Consider the following 14959-nt stretch of genomic DNA (forward strand, 5'->3'; position numbering starts at 1 on the left):
TCCAAAAGTTAAATCCTTCATTCTACACTTTCCATGATAATACAGGAAAATATAGACACTGATATGCAGGGAATTCTCATCAAGTACCCAGTATATTTGACCCCAAATTCCTCCATGAACTGGATGAAGAACATATTTTCTGCTGGAGAGAGAACCAGTCTCAAAAACTGGACCTCAAATTCCATCTTTGATACCTATTGGTTACATTGTTCTACTGAATAGGAGACTTTCATCTGTTCCCTCTATATGGACTCCCAAGTCTGGGAGGTTTTATCCACTTCATCTCAGATGCTTACTTTAAGATTCAGCTCAAATTCTACCTTTTAAGGGAGGTCATTCTCCCTTAACCCCTCTTTGCTTACTAGCAGAGATGATCTTCATATGCCTTGTATATAGCTTGTATGTTCTTAGATAGTTTCAAGTATATTCTCTCATTGGAGAATGAACTCCTAGAGAACAGAAACTTTTTTGTTGATAATTTTCTCCCTCTTAGCTTTTTTAAATATCCCGAGTCCTTATATAAGTGCTTTCTGATTAACTGGCTGTGTGATCCTAGGTAAGTCAGAATACTGTAGATAACTCTTCAAGACTCTTAACTTGGAAATTTTTCAGCAAGCATCTTTTGTTAAAGGTACCATTTTCAAGGTATGTAAGAAATAGATTCAACTTTACAAGAGTAAGAACCATTCCCCAATTGAGAGTCAAAAACAGAAGTTTCAAAGGAAAAATCCAAAATATTAATAGAGATTTATGGGGGGGAGGGGGAGTTCTGATTTACTAATTGGTAGAGAATTGCAATTCAAGCAGCTCTGAGGTTGTCTCATACCCATCAATTAATAATATCAATGGCGAGGGAGAGGCAGACAGAGATAGATGTTGAGAAAGAGACAGATGAGAGAGACAGACAGAGACAGACAGGTGGAAGGTCCTTTGGGAAAACAGGTACAGTAAAATGCAACAGAACAGTCATTTTGGAAAGAAGTTATTAAATAGTCTTTAACAGAACAATACCACTACTAGTTGTATTAATCAAAGAAGACCCAAAGGAAGAAGAAAGACCCATATACTTTCAAAAACATTTGAGGCAGCTCTTTTGTGTGGTAAAGAACAAAAAAACTAAGGACATACCCATCACATGGGACTAGATGAGCAAGTTACTATCTATGAATATGTTAAAAGAAATGATCAAGGGGGAAAACCTGAAAAGACATGTATGAAATGCTACAGAACAATTTGAGTAGGATTAAGAGAACAATTTATATAGCATCAAGCATTGTAAAGATAAACAACTTTAAAAATCCCAAGAACGCTGATACACAATGACTAAGATTCCATTGATAAAGAATGCTACCCACTTACTGATAGTGATGCACTCACTAGTACAGAATTTTAAACATGGCCAATTCAAAAATTTATTTTGCTTGACTATGTATTATTGTTTTAAGGATTTTTTTAGTGGAGGGGAGATAGATTCTCATTAATTGAAAAGGTAAAATTAATTTTTGAAAAATATGCTAAGTTGGGGCAGCCAGGTGATGCAGTGGATGAAGCACCAGTCAAGAGGACCCGAGTTCAAATCCAGCCTCAGATACTTTATAATTACTTAGCTATGTGACTTTGGGGAAGTCACAAACCCATTGCCTTGCCAAAAAAAAAAACCAAACCCCAAAATAAACTAAGTTCCAGAGAAGGTAAAGATCTACATTGACAGAGGGAATGTTCTCATATCACTGAAATCACAGGTCTGGTCATTATTCCCCATAACTTAATCCATGGGATACTGAGAGGTCTAGAAAGTTAGTAAAGAGAGCTTGGGTCAAGAAGAATCCTTTTTCCGAGTTCAAATCTGGCTTTAGACACTTAATAGCTGTGTGGCCCTAGGCAAGTCACTTCACCCTACTGACCTCAGTTTCCTCTTCTGTAAGATGAACTGCAGAAGGAAATGGTAAACTACTCCAGTATCCTTGCCAAGAAAACTCTAAATGCGGTCAGGAATAGTTGGACATGACTGAACAGATGGGTACAATGGATAGAGTATGGAGGACTGGAGTGTATTTATTTACTTATTTAACCCCAACTGCCTCCAAAAAATACAGTTGAACTGAAATAGCAAGAGAGGGAAGGAAGTGGAGACCAATAAATAGAACTATCATTTAACCTCAAAAAGCAGCTAATGGCTCAGTGAACAGAATACAGGGTTTGGAGTCAGGAAGCCCAGACTTCCAATCCAGCTTTAGAAACTTCCTAGCTGGCAAAACACTTAACCTCTATTTGCCACTGGAGAAGGAAATAGCAAAGCACTTCATTATTTTTAATACTGAAAATCCCATGGACAACTGAATAACATCATTTACTTCAAAAGACTGTTGTGAAAGACCAGATGAAATCTCTTAATCATTTACCAAATACCATACAAAAACCAAAATGACTAAAATACATTTTGGTATCAGTTCACAAACACTGAGCATTTGTAGATTAAATAAAAATCTTTCCTGACCAAAATGTAAAGAGCTTCAGATTTTAGAGAATCAAAAAGAACAGAGCTTGAATTCTGGTTCTGCCACTTTTACTATCTAGATAAACCTGGCCACCTCACATCCAGTTTCCACTTCTGTGTAATGAGGGTTTTGGATTAGATTAGGGGTTTTTAATCTGGGGGCCATGAATTTTTAAAATATTTTGATAACTAATTCAATACAATTGTGTCTTCTGCAATCCTATGTACTCTATGCATTTAAAAAGGTTATTCAGAAAAGGGAATCCCATAGGCATCACCAGATGACCCATGTCATGATAAAAAAAAGGTTAAGAACTACTGGATTAGTTGATTGAAAATCCTTTCCAATTCTAGAAATACTAAGAATTTCTTCCAGTACATCACTTTCCCAAAACCATTTGTGGGATACACAGGCATTTGTTAAAGTTAGTTGCATTGGATTTTGCTACCTAATGGAAACAGCTAGGCTATTGAATTTCATCTCTTTGCAGGTAATTTTAAACCCTTATTCCTTGTCATAAATTATTAAATACCTACAGTATTTTCAGTTTATGTTCAGTAGGGATAGTTTATACACTATCTCCCAACTCTTATTCTATAGAATTGAGAAGACTACTTTTGCTTGACTGCTGTCTGCTATCTTTCAAAGAGAGAAAGAGGGTGAAGAAGTTCTGATGGCAAATGGCAGATGTAAAAAATACAGGATGCATTCTACCAGCTTTCAAGAGGTGAACTTTCAAAAAGCAAACTATTTACTGATGTCAAATATGATAAAGGAAGGGAAGGGTGATTGTTTAGCTGCTTTTCAGTCAAGTCCTACTCTTTGTGACCCCATTTGGGGTTTTCTTGGCAAAGATACTGGAGTGGTTTGCCATTTCCTTCTCCAGCTCATTTTTCAGATGAGGAAACTGAGACAAACAGGGTAAAGTGACTTGCCCAGGAATAAGCATCTGTTATATGCTAGAGACTGTGGTAAGCACTTTTTACAAATATTATCTCATTTGATCCTTCCAACAACCCTTTGAGGTAGGTGCCATTTCCCCCATTTTACATCAAAGTAAAAAAGAAATGATTTGCCCAGGATTACACAGCTAATAAGCATAGTGACCTCAGTTGAGTTCTGGTCTTCCTGACTTCCTTGACTTCTATCCATGGCACCACAGCTGGGAAGGCAGAACAAAAAGCCAACTATAGAAGGCTATGCAGATGAGTAGACAATGAAAACAGATGGCAGAGAATGAAGTCTTGGAGGCTCTTAGAATGAAGGAGGTTCTTATATGAGCTTAAAAAAAAAAAGAAAACTGCCTAAAACAAATAATGAAACAAGCACCCTAGAAGGGTGAGGGGGAAAAAACCCCACCATTATTTACTGAGAATGGCAACTGATCATCAGTTAGAAAGGCTAAAGGAGTCTGTGCCTTCCTATAGATTTATCAACTTTATTTTCAGGTCATTGCTATTCTTTATAAGATCTGAAAATGGAAGGTCTAAATGGTCAAAGGGTAGGACTAAGCATCTCCTCAATAAGATCTGAAAATGGAAGGTCTAAATGGTCAAAGGGTAGGAACAAGCATCTCCTCAGAGAGAAACTATCAATAAGTAGAAAAAATGCTTCAAATTACTAAATAAATTAAAACAACCCTGAGGTTTCCACCTCAGTAAATTAACAAAAATGCCAAAAGAAAGATGCTTTGGAGGAGGTGGTAGAATTTCAGACACACCAAAGCACTGTAGGTTGAGTTGGGAATTCTAACCATTCAGAGAAGCAATTTGAACTTAGATAAAGTGACTAATCCTTTGATGCAGAGATTTTACTTTTAGACATATATACCAAGGGAATCATGGACCAAAAAATAAAAAGTTCCTTTAAATATCAAAATAATCTGAGTAGTACTTTTTGTAGCAAAAAATTGGAAATAAGGTAGATGCCCATCAGCAGGAAATTGGTTGAACATACTATAATACACAAACTATTATTGTGCTAAAGGAAAATTTAAACATAAGGAATACAGAGAAGTCTGCAATGACTGATAGGAACAGATGCAAAATAAATTAAAAACTAGGAAAATAAGGCATTCAAAAATTACAGCGATGTGAATGGAAAGAACAATTAAACAACCTAAATTGAATTTCAGAAATATAATAATCAAGCTTTGCCTCAAAAAAAGGAGGCATAAGAAGGGAATCTGCCCTCCACTAGTGCAAGGATTGGGTTCACAAATATGGAATACTGCAATAGTTAGACTTTTTTCTTTTTAATGCTTTTTTGGTTAATTTTGGAGCAGCTAGATGGTGCAATGGACAGAGCACTAGCCCTAGAATCAAGAGGACCCAAGTACAAATCCTACTATCACTTAACCCCCAATGCCTTGCAAAAAAACACCAAAAACTGTTTTGGTTAGTTTTGCTTAATTTCCTTTCCACCTTTTGTTCACACTCCTCTTTTTAAAGTTTTTTTAAAATTTGTTTTAAGGATTGTCTCCTATAGGAGCAGAACAGATGGAAATGTAGGCACTATGAAAAGAAAGATCAGTAAAAATATATATTTTTTAAAGTACATACTGGAAGGTTTCCATAAGATGGATGCAAATATTATCTCAAGAGTTACCTATCTGAATTCATGGTCTGCCTCCCCCTTATTAGTTCTAATTTATCTTGCATATTATTTGTTTGTATATAATTGTGTTTGCTCAGAGCAGTTTACCTTGTTTCCTCTATGAGTTCCTGGAAAGTAAGGATTTGTCTTTTGCCCTTTTTTGTCTCTCCAGTACAGTTAATAAATGTTTATTGCTAAATAGCACCATATAAAGATTGTAGACCTAGAGTCAAGAAGACTAAATTCAAATCTGACCTCAGGCACTTTCCAGCTGTGTGACCCTGGGCAAGTCATTTAACTCTGTCTCAATTCTTTATTTGTAAAATGAGCTAGAGAAATAAATGAAAAACACTCCAGAGTCTTTGCCAAGAAAACTCTAAGATGGGTTATGGAGAGTTGTACATGACTGAAATGACTCAACAACAAATGTTTATTGACTAATCATTTTAAGAAAAAGATTAAAGTTGTTAAAATTCACAAATAGAAGACCAAATGGAAATATAAAAGTGATTGGACTTCTTCCCCCCCTCAGAAAATAAAGAACACTTTGTGTCTCTGCCTGATACAGAAAGACTTAGGAAATCACCTAACATGCTTACCTTGGGGGTACATGGAGAGTCATAAAGTTGCAAATTTTCCCTAGATGCTACTGGGGTCCTAGAGAGGTCAATTGAAGATCGTGACAAAGGACTATCCAGCAAGGAAACATTTGCCAACTGATTGGGACTAGCTCTGGAATTGCTGTAAGGGGGTGTTGCTTGATTGAAGACCCCCTGGGGCATCCCCTCATAGGCCACATTAGTCAATGGGGACTGAGGCTTAAAGGTCTTCTCTGGGGTCTGAAATGAGAATGTGAGCCAATGGGAAGTTGGAGAAGACTCCGGGGAGAAGCTCTGGGGTACTTCCTGCAATTTCTTATTATTATTTCCTTTCTCCTTTCCTTCTAAATTCCCATCATATTTTTCAGTAGAGGAGGAGACTCTGTATTCCAACTCTAGGCCATCCTTGTTCTTATTTCCTTCCATCTCAGTCAAAAGAGCTTCAAAGTACTGGTCAGTAATCTGCAGCAAAGAGAGAATAAGAAAAGATGTGGTCCTCAGGATTAAATTTCCCTCTATCCAGTACAGAGGTCAAGGTACACCTTTGGTACACCAATTGATGGATCTTAAATATTACCCACCAATTGGAACACCTTAAATATTACCCTCCAAGGGTACATCTTGAATATTACCCACCTCTGCAATCCTCAATTTGTGTTTACAAGACTTGCTTGTATTTGGAATAAAGAAAAATCTCCTTGAGGCGATCTCCTAGAGATATTAAAAACAGTTCCATCCCATAATCCCACCTTCTAGGTTCTCCATTCATTCTCCCCTTACCCCTACGTTTCACATGCTAGCCAAACTTGGATTTCATTTCCAGGATGTAATTTTTTAAAATTCCATTAACCAAGGCTTGGGATGAAGTCCATTCTTGCAGAGAAATAAGGAACCAGTAACCCTAGCAAACACTATAAATACTCACCTGCCGGTGGTTTAAGCTAACAGCTTGTAATTACCATTCAGCTCACCGGTACTTAATCACCATAGCTAAAGAGCCTCACATAGACTTTGGCTTTAGTTCAGGTCCCTAATAAGGCAACTTCTCTGGCTCCTCTAACATATTCAGATCTACATGGGCTGCATCATTTAAGTTTTCAGAGTAAAAAGTGATCAAAGAGCTTTTGGGAAGGATGAAGGGACAGGCAAAAAAATAATCTTAGGCTTTTGGAATTGGAAGGGTCTTTAGGGGTCATCTCTTCTATCAAGTAAGAAACTTAGAAAGGAAGATTAACCGCTCTTAGAAAGTGAATAAAAATCACTCCCAAGAAAACTGCTACTATTACTAAAACTCTATTTTGTATAGTGTATAATGTTTTATAATGTTAAAATATCTTTCACTAGTTTCTCATTTCATTCTCTTTTTTTAATCTCATTCTTATGATATCATGATCATTCTCATGATAACCTTCGAGAAGGAGAGCAAATAGTGCCCCCAAAAGATGAAGGGAAAAAATATGAGAGAGAAAACTGTCACCTAAACTTCTAAAATCAAGCAAGAATACTTACAGGAAAAGTGAATACCTCTCTTCATTAGACTCTCTCCCTGTTTAAGGAAGAGATCCTAAAAATCTTGAGAATAGGAGATAGAAATCTTTCTCTTTCTTCCCTCTCCTTCTTTTGACTCAGCCTCCTATAGAAAACTTCCAAAGGATAAACTTGGAAAGATTTAAAGCAATTAGCACTACGGTATGAATGACTGGTAGGCTTAATTCTTTTAAAGATTTGTATCCTAAACTGTTACCAGTTCTGGATTTTAATCGCAACCCTGCTACTTGCTATATATGACCTTGGGTAATTCACTTCCCCTCATCATTAGGCTCTGTTTTCTCTTGTGTAAAATGAAGTAATAACACTAGAAATTTTTAAAAGCCTTCCCTAGGGGCTGCTAGGTGGTGTAGTGGATAAAGCACCGGCCCTGGAGTCACGAGTACCTTGGCTTCATATCCGGTCTCAGACACTTACTAATTACCTAGCTGTGTGGCCTTAGGCAAGCCACTTAACCCAATTTGCCTTGCAAAAACCTAAAAAAAAAAGCCTTCCCTAGTTTTCTATCAACCAATACTGATCCCAAAGCTCTCTAAATGGAGGAATTGGGGGTGGAGGTGGCATTGCAGTTTTTTTAAACAAATTATCTTGCTTCTGTGCCTTGGCTACTCAGGATGAATTCAGCCAGTCGCTAGGAAAGTCCCGGGTAATAAAATACAAAGAATGAGCTTTGTTTATCAGCAACTAGCTCCACCCCTTCCACCTGCCCTTATTCATTCATCTTTGGAAGCCATACTTGTGCCCCAAATTCTGAAAAAAAACAAGTCACTCACAGGATGAAAATCTTTTCTTTGTGGGTCACATTCATTTCCAGTATGTTAAAAGCAAATGTCTAAGGATAAAATTTTTGTCTTTTTGTTTAAAGATTTGTTTTTAATTGACAATTGCTGTTTAAAATGTCTCTTTTTTTTTTAGTCTCCAAAAGAGAAGGCATAGGGTTGTTACCCATGTACTTCATGAAGTGATAAGGAAAGGAGACCAAGCCCTGCAAAGAACAATATGTGAAACTATATTTTTTTTGATATGTGAAACTATGTGTTTCCTCTATATGTGAAATTGGGAGTGGAGACTGGGAAAAGAAAACTTCTCCAAGGTAGTATTTGGGACCAGGTGATCTGCCTTCTGGGAGTGATATTTCTCTTGGCTCTATTTAATTTGTCGTTTCTGCTTCTCCTTCCTAGGGTATGGCCTGCTCCTAGGGAAAAATAAGATTAAATATGACTCACAGTGGCCCAAGGAAAGTAAAAGATGACTTTGGAGGAGGCAAAGGAAATCTGGACCTGTGATTTTACCACATAAAAGTTCAAATTTATATTACACTTATGTGTCAGTCCCCTGCACTGATCATTTTTTTATTCCTTGATACAAATCACAACCCTGAGAGGTAGGAGCTATTACTTTATCCCTCTTTTCCATTTGAGGAAACTGAGGCAAACAGGTTAAGTGACTTGCCCAAGGTCCCACACCTAGGATCTAAGACTAGATTTGAATTGTTTAGGTAATTCCTTATTAGGGATAAGCCAAAATTCTTGTCTTCTCTGCAATTTATAGTCTCAGAGAATTGCCTGGGACCCTAAGAAATTAATGACTTATGCTGATCACGTAGTCCGTAGGTGCCAGAGGTAGGTTTGGAACCCAGGTCTTCCTAATCCTGAAACCAACTCTACTCCTCTGGGCCATGCTGCCTATTTGACTTGAGGTTGCTTAAAGTAGTCATGCAATTCAGTTTTTCCATTAGTTGCTTTTATTCTACATTAAGCAGTGGAAAGATCACTGGATTTGGAGTCAAAAGGATGTGAATTCAGATGCCATCCTCCTATACCACTACCTGTGTGATCTTGGGAAAGTCATTTATTTTAATGTTTAATGGGATTGGTTTCCTCATGTGTAAAATGAAGGGACTAAATGGATTAGACCAGAGCAATTTAATGTTTTGTATGTGCCATCATGTAAAACATCTCCATATTAATTATGAGGTAAAAAAGGAACAAATCAAAAGTAAAAATGAATACCCAAAGAATGTGAAAATAATGTGATTTGATCTACATTCAGATATATCAGTTCTTTCTCTGAATGTGTATAGCATTTTCCATCTTGAGTCATTGTTGATCATTGTACAATGTTACTCTTATAGTGTTCAATGTTCTTCACTCAGCTTCAGTTGGTGTTAAGTCTTTCCAGGTTTTTCTGGAATCCACCCACTCATCACTTCTAATAGCACAGTAGTATTCCATGACATTCATATACAATCCCCAATTGGTGGACATCCCCTCAATTTCCAATTCTTTGCCACCACAAAAGAGCTGATCCATCTAGATCCTTTCCTCTTTTTTTGTGATCTCTTTGGAAAATAGAAGTAGCAGTGATATTACAATGGATGAAAGGATCTGCACAGTTTGATTGCCCCTTGGCCATAGTTCCAAATTGCTCTCCAGAATGGCTGAAACAATTCACAACTTCAACAATAGTGAGTTAGTGTTCCAGTTTTTCCATATCCCTTCCAACATTTATCATTTTTTGGATATTAGGAAAGATCATTTTAAAATAATAATAGCTAATATTTAGAGAGCATTAATTTGTAAAGTGCTTTATAACTATTAACTCATTTTATCTCCATAACCTCCCTAGTGGATGTTATTATTGTCCCCATTTTCAGATGAGGAAACTAAGGAAGATAGGTTAAGTTATTTGGCCAGGGTCAAATAGTGTCTGAGGGATGATTTGAACTCAGGTCTTCCTTACTCCAGGTCTAGCTCTTGATCCACCTGGATACCTCATTTTCTCAGTAACTTGTTCATGACCACATAGCTAGTAAGTATCAAAGGAAAGAGTAAAAGCCAGATACCTACTGATTCTTAAATTCAGAACTTTATTCACTGCCTACCACTTCTTCAATCTTGAACTGAGGATGCCAATGTGCTGTTAGGATCCTGAGGTGTTTCTTGCCAGACTCACTGTTCTCAGCAGTAAATTTTCCTGAGATGTTTCTGATGGTGATGGCTTTCATCCCAATATTCACATTTCCACATCCTTGTTACTCAGCAACAGCACACCTTAGGACCTGATTGGTTTGCTTTATTCCATTATCATATTTGGTTTTGCTTTACTTTCACTGTGAAAGACCTAAATGGAATGTCTGGTAAAGTATTCATGCCCTGTCTCATGCTTTAGGGAAGCTATGTTCATTTTTATTTCCTTTATGACAGACATATTAAAGAATCTTTGGAATGCCCTTTTTAATCACAGGAACTAAAGAAGTTAATTTATGTGGCTAGGCAGAAATTAAAGTGTTTATTGCATGCTGAAACCAATTTTCTTAGGAAAGGACCCATGTGTTTCACCTCCCCCCAAAAAAGAGGGGCAATCACCTATACTCTAATGATAAAATATGGTTTGCTTGAGAGGAAGAGGAAATGACTAAATTTTTTATAGCTTACTATACTTCAGGAACCAGTACTAAGTACTTGACAAATATTATACCATTTGATCCTCACATCAACCATGAGAAGAATATTCTCATTTTACATTTCAGAAAATTGAGAAAAAAACCAGTTAAATGACTTGTCCAAGGTCACACAGCTAGTGTCAGAGGCAGCACTTGAACTCAGTTCTTTTTGTTTCCAGGTCTGGTACTCTATTCCCTACTATTAAGTTCTCTTCTTGCTCTTATATGCAACGTCCTTATCTAATTTAATTTTGTAATAAAATTATGGTTTCCTTATTGAAAATTTGTATTAATTTGAAGGATGACAAGAATTTAATGGAATACTTCTTAGAAAACATTTACCCATTATGCCCAAAGGGCAATAAAACTGTGAAATCCTTTGATCAGCAATACTACTACCAGATCTGTATCCCAAAGAAATTCTGAAAAAAAGGATAAAAAAAAAACCCATAAGAACAAAAATATTCAGAGCAGCACTTTTCATGGTGGCAGAGAATTAGAAATTGAGGTGATGCTCAGTCATTGGGAAATGACTAAACAAATTCTGATATACAGTATTGTTCTATAAGAAAGGGATAGGACTTCAGAAAAACCTGGAAAGACATACATGAACTGATACTGAGTGAAATGGGATCATGATCCCTTGGAAGAGTCTTGATAAAGTTCAGGAGTTGGGTGATGATATAGGAAAAAAAGAACTTGCCATAGCAATCATGGCGAATCATTTTTTTTTTTTTTTTAGGTTTTTGTAAGGCAATGGGGTTAAGTGGCTTGCCCAAGGCCACACAGCTCTATCCACTGTGCCACCTAGCTGCCAATCATGGTGAATCTTAAACATCAAAATAATATCAAGAAGTAACATGGCATAGAAGATGCTTGATTTTGAAGCCTGAAAGACAAATTCCACCTATGACACACACTGGTCAGGTAATCCTCAACTAATCATTTAACCTCTCTCAGGATTCTAGGCAAGAAAGACTAGATATATCACAGAAAGGTGTCCTTGGGCAAAAATTCATTTATGGAGGGGCAGCTAGGTGGTACAATGGATAGAGCACCAGCCCTGGAGTCAGGAGTACCTGGGTTCAAATCTGACCTCAGACACTTAATAATTGCCTAGCTGTGCAGCCTTGGGCAACCCACTTAATCCCATTGCCTTGAAAAATCTTAAAAAAAACAAAGAATGTAGGTATGTTTTTATTTATGTATTTCGAGTTCCCTTTAGTAATGAAATCCCAAGTCCAGTATCAATTCTTAATAATATCAAGAAATTAAAACTCACCTGGAAGAGGAAGAGGCTTTCAGTTACATTTCTCTGGCTTGCTCCCGGAACTCAGGATTTAGAATCAAATTAGAAAGTTGAGAGATTTGCCAAGATTTAAAAGGGATGAGATGTCATCAGCATTTTGAAAAGACAGACTGCTCTGCTTTCTGAGCTACCATGATAGGGGAAGTAACTTTTACTGAAGTAAGCTCCCTATCCTTCCCTCGCAGGGTTAGAGACCATGGGAGGGGGAGAGAGAGAGAGACAGAGACAGAGACAGAAAGAGAGAGAGAGTGAGAGGAGAGAGAGCTGTCTATGACCACCGACTCTAGCTAGGGTTTGAAGAAGCTGGCAATTCATCTACTTTTCTCACTGAGATATTGACTGCAATATATAGAAGGAAACAAAATACAACATTTTAGAAATATCCTGTGTGAATTAAATGGCAACTTTGTTCTTTCTTTGGAAAGGGATTTCCAGTCACATTAGTTGAACAAATAGGTCATACCAAAAAAACTGCTAAGCCTCCCATTATTGGAATCTAGTATGGCAAAACAATATCCCATTGGTCCAGTTACCCATATGCTGTTGATTTGCTTTATACTCTAAGGGCTTGAAAAGTCATTATCTAAATTGGTGCTAGGTGGGTGACCCTGCTTAGGACACTGCTAAGTTTCTTTTCTTTTCTGTTTGGTTACTCACTTTATTTGACTTGTAGAATAGTGGACGTACTGGAAAGTGAGATTTTTCTCTGGGTTCCCTTTAGGATCTCAGACTCAGAAATTCTCCCCAACAAATGGTAGTTCTTCCCTAATAAAAGCATTGCAGTTCACCTGATTATAGATACTGACTTGAGATCATTGAGGGGAGGGGTCCAGATTTCAGAAACCTGCTGGCTGGTTTGGGAAGTGAAGTTATCATACCAAGTTGTCAATTTATAGTCAGTTTGGGGACCAAGCACAATTCCAGAGGACTCTGGATGAAGCATATTATCCATTTCCTGGTGGGGATGGATTCAATATTTTATTTAATTTTACAACTATATGCTATGGTAGTTTTGACAATCATTTTTTGCAAGGATTTGAGTTTCACAATTTTTTCCTTCCCTCTCCCGGATAGAAAGTAATCTAATTTAGGCTATACATATATAACCTAACACTGGAAAGATCCTTAGAGGTCATCTAGCACAATCTCTTCATTGGGAGGGGCAGGGTGAGGCAATGGATTAAATTACTTGCCCAAGGTCATACAGCTAGTAACAACTGTCTGATTTGAACCCAGGTCCTCCTGACTCCAAGGCCAATGCTCTATCCACTGGCACCTAGCTGCCCCCCCCCACCAGGTCATGGATTCAAAATGAAGAATAAACAATTTAAATAACAGCTAGTATGGGGATTTATTTTGCTTGATTATGCATATTTGTTACTACTGTTGTGTTTTTCTTTTCTTTTCCCACTAGGGGTAGAGAGACATGAAAGGGAGAGAAAATATATACTTGTTAAGTGAAAGTCAAGCTGTTAATGGACCAGATGATGTTGGCTGACTTTTTACCAGAGCAGTGAGCAAATGCTTGATAAATATTTGTTGATTGATTTTTTGCATTTGTATTCCCCATTGTCTAGCACAATACCCATTAATTAATGTCTATTGATTGAATGATAAAGCTTTCCTGGTACTCCTGAAATCACATCATTTTGTCATCCCTGTAAATAAATACTGTACAGCTAAACACAGATGGATATTCTTGGGAAGAATCCAATGCCAGTGAAATTATAATGGGCTTATCCTAAGTAACTGTGTCCCTATTGCCTTAACTTTTCTTTCTATCATCCTGGTGATCCAACTTTCTCAGTCATTGGTAATTGGCCAGAGTTAGTCCTCAGAGTCCATTCTCAGTAGTTTAAATCCCTGATGAATTTCAGGTAAGTAAAAAAGTGAGAAGGGTCATTTGAGCTTGGGAAATTCCTTGCCTCTCTCCCAGTGTCTAAGTTTTACCATTCATAAAAAGAAAACTTTGAAAAATTCTCCCTTTATCTACCTCTCAGGAACCTGGACAGGAAGAATGAGATCTTGTCTATGACTTGTCCAAGGAGTGCTGGTGGTCAACCCCAGACCAGAGAACAGGCAGGAGAGTGGCCAGAGCCTCTCTGAAGACAGGATTCATCATGAGGACAGGAGTTTTGATAGTGATGAGGAGTTGTATGAATTTTATGATGAATTAAACTTGAGTTCATTAACTTTTAGTAATATATATTTTTTTCAATTTTGGGCTGCAAAATTAGGGTGTGTCTTATACCTAGGGAAATATGGTACCTAAATGCTTTTACTTCTTTTTTTTTAATTTTATCTATTTATTTTTTGCAAGGCAATGGGGTTAAGTGGCTTGCCCAAGGTCACACAGCTAGTTAATTATTAAGTGTCTGAGGCTGGATTTGAGCTCAGGTACTCCTGACTCCAGAGCCAGTGCTCTATCCAATGAGCAACCTCCTAAATGCCTTTACTTCTAATCTTTCTTTGCCTTTCCTGATTTATACCAGAAGAGTGGTACTGAACCAGGATAGTGCTTGTGCTTTGCCATGCAGTCTTAACTTAGACAATCAGTCTTGTCAAGAATGGTCTGAAGTAGCAATGATTAAAAAAAAAAGTAATAATTACCATCACCTTTACAGGACCAGTCAACATACAGATCCTGATGGCACTTGATCAGCAACCTATTGTTTGACCACCTGGCATCCTTATAGTCACATGTGTACAGATATAATTTTTCAAAATAATTACACTTGGCTTGTTACACAGAACTCCTGGTTCTGCTCTTTTTACTTTACATTTTCTTGTATTGATCTTTCCAAGTTTCTGTTTGCTCTTTGAGTTTGACCTTCTGTGTGGCCACGTCATCCATGCTGCCTTGCTGGAGTTAACATAGTCTGCTTAGTCATTTTCCAACTTAAGACATTTAGGTTGTTTCCAGTTTTCCTCTATTACATATGGTATAACTGTAAACATCTTTAGA

At 37.3% G+C, this 14959-nt stretch overlaps 1 protein-coding gene across 1 annotated transcript in view; it reads right to left on the minus strand.

The window, feature by feature from the left end:
- WEE2 (WEE2 oocyte meiosis inhibiting kinase) overlaps window positions 1-12056 on the minus strand; it is a 39335-nt gene extending 27279 nt beyond the window's left edge. Inside the window, exons 1-2 of the mRNA XM_074195121.1 lie at window positions 11968-12056; window positions 5693-6154 (exon numbers count right to left, since the gene is read on the minus strand). Of these exons, the coding sequence (XP_074051222.1) occupies window positions 5693-6118 (426 nt within the window). The 5' untranslated portion in view covers window positions 6119-6154; window positions 11968-12056. The remainder of the gene's footprint in view (window positions 1-5692; window positions 6155-11967) is intronic.
- Between the last annotated feature and the right edge of the window lie 2903 nt (window positions 12057-14959).

Source organism: Macrotis lagotis, chromosome 7 (assembly GCF_037893015.1).
Source record: "Macrotis lagotis isolate mMagLag1 chromosome 7, bilby.v1.9.chrom.fasta, whole genome shotgun sequence".
NCBI lineage: Eukaryota > Metazoa > Chordata > Mammalia > Peramelemorphia > Peramelidae > Macrotis > Macrotis lagotis.